The sequence below is a fragment of the Charadrius vociferus genome, unplaced genomic scaffold, assembly GCF_000708025.1.
Source record: "Charadrius vociferus isolate BGI_N301 unplaced genomic scaffold, ASM70802v2 scaffold266, whole genome shotgun sequence".
Lineage (NCBI taxonomy): Eukaryota > Metazoa > Chordata > Aves > Charadriiformes > Charadriidae > Charadrius > Charadrius vociferus.
In genome coordinates, this window is record NW_009649114.1 from 2061027 (window position 1) to 2062933 (window position 1907).

General features: G+C 60.1%; 1 protein-coding gene across 1 annotated transcript in view; it reads left to right on the plus strand.

The window, feature by feature from the left end:
• ETNK2 (ethanolamine kinase 2) overlaps nucleotides 1–1907 on the plus strand; it is a 10074-nt gene that overhangs the window by 4427 nt on the left and 3740 nt on the right. Inside the window, exons 2-3 of the mRNA XM_009888295.1 lie at nucleotides 622–881; nucleotides 1584–1721. Of these exons, the coding sequence (XP_009886597.1) occupies nucleotides 622–881; nucleotides 1584–1721 (398 nt within the window). The remainder of the gene's footprint in view (nucleotides 1–621; nucleotides 882–1583; nucleotides 1722–1907) is intronic.

The window sequence follows — 1907 nt, forward strand, 5'->3', positions numbered from 1 at the left end:
CGGGAGAACAAAACTCTCTTTCCATCTGTGAGGAACCATCAGAGCAATGACACGAGACTGTCCCCGGCAGAGACGTCCCTGCCTATCAGCGACCCAGCCCCGCGGGGAGGGTCGGGAGGAGGAGATGGGGTGGTGGTGTTTGCTCCATGTTGTTTGCCGGTTGGTTGGTTTGTTTGGTTTTTTTTTTCATTTTGTGCCAAAAGATTTGCCCCGATTTTTTTTTTTTTTTTTTGTTGGGGGGGGGGGGGGGAGGGGCCGGTCGGATGCCAAGCATGCTGGCAGCACATCTGGCCTGAGCTATTCCTCAGCTTCCAGGTGAAAAGTGGCAGGATTTCCACCCAAATCGCCAGCTTTGCGCAGCTGAAGCCTGGTGCCCGTGGCCCCGTGTAGAGCCCCGGTACATGCGTGTGCCTCGAGGCCTTGCAAACTCGTGCCATCTCCTGCAGGACCTTTCCTGGCTGCCGTGGGCACTGCTGCTTCGTGCTCTCGTTCGCCTGTTATTGCCGTTGCCGTGTTGCTTTTCTCCCTGGGGTCTGCTGGTGGGACGGGGGTTTCCCCCATGCCCGCCTGGCATGGTGGGGATGCACAAGGATCGGCTCTGCCGCCCCTCTCCCCCTCCAGCTCTTCACCGATGGCATCACCAACAAGCTCGTGGCCTGCTACACGGACGAGGGCATGGCGGATGCGGTGCTGGTCCGCGTCTACGGCAGGAAGACGGAGCTCTTCGTGGACCGGGAGACGGAGCTGAGGAACTTCCAGGTGCTGCGCGCCCACGGCTGCGCCCCCGACCTCTACTGCGCCTTCCAGAACGGGCTCTGCTACCAGTTCCTGCCGGGCATCGCGCTGGGGCCTGACCACGTGCGAGACCCCCACATCTTCAGGTGTGCGGGTCCAGGGAGGAGATGCGGGATGGGGAAACCGGGAAGGGGGGCCTGCTCCATGTTTCCAGCTCTCCCCATCACCGCCTTTGCTCTAGACCGGTGCTCGAGCATCGCTGATGTGCACAGACCTGGTGCTGGGGGATAAATGGGCCAAACTGCAGCCCAGGTTTGTCACCATGCTTTTAAAGGATCAGGTTTTGGTGAATAAAGAGCACCGCATGAGAACCGCAGCTTTTGTCTGGAAAGAGGAATGCTGCACTGGACCCAGACAGGGTCTCGAAATGCCGCAGGGGCTCGCAGGGGAATGGCTTCAAACTGGAAGAAGGGAGATTTAGATTAGATATTAGGAAGAAATTCTTCACTCTGAGGGTGGTGAGGCACTGAGAAGCTGTGGCTGCCCCATCCCTGGAGGTGTTCAAGGCCAGGTTGGACGGGGCTTGGAGCAACCTGGGCTGGGGGGAGGTGTCCCTGCCCAGGGCAGGGGGTGGCACTGGGTGGGCTTCAAGGTCCCTTCCCACCCAAACCATTCCGTGATTCTATGAAGTGGAGGGGAGTTTCAGCTGTACTGACCCTGCATTTTTAAACACGGCTTTCAGGGAACCCCCCCCCTCAAGACTTCTCAAGGCTGGTTTTGAGGGCTGCTCCTCCTGGGAATGCTGCTGCGCAGCCACCTCTCACCCACGCATCCGTGTTCCCTTCCAGGCTGGTGGCCCAGGAGATGGCCCGGGTACATGCCATCCACGCCAACGGGAGCCTCCCCAAGCCCATCCTCTGGCAGAAGCTGCACAAATACCTCACCCTCGTGAAGACGGATCTCAGCCCAAAGGTATCCAACCCCAGGTAAAGGCAGAAGGATCCCAAAGAGCCAAGCTCTGGCTTGGGCTTCCGCTGCCCACCCACCTCTAAGTCTTCTCCGTACGGGACCGGGGGGAAGAGCCCCGGTTCCCAGGTAAAGCCCCTGTGGGACGCTGGGGGTGGTGTCGGGGCTGGGGGTGGTGTCGGGGCTGGAGGGGGGCACCTCTTGAT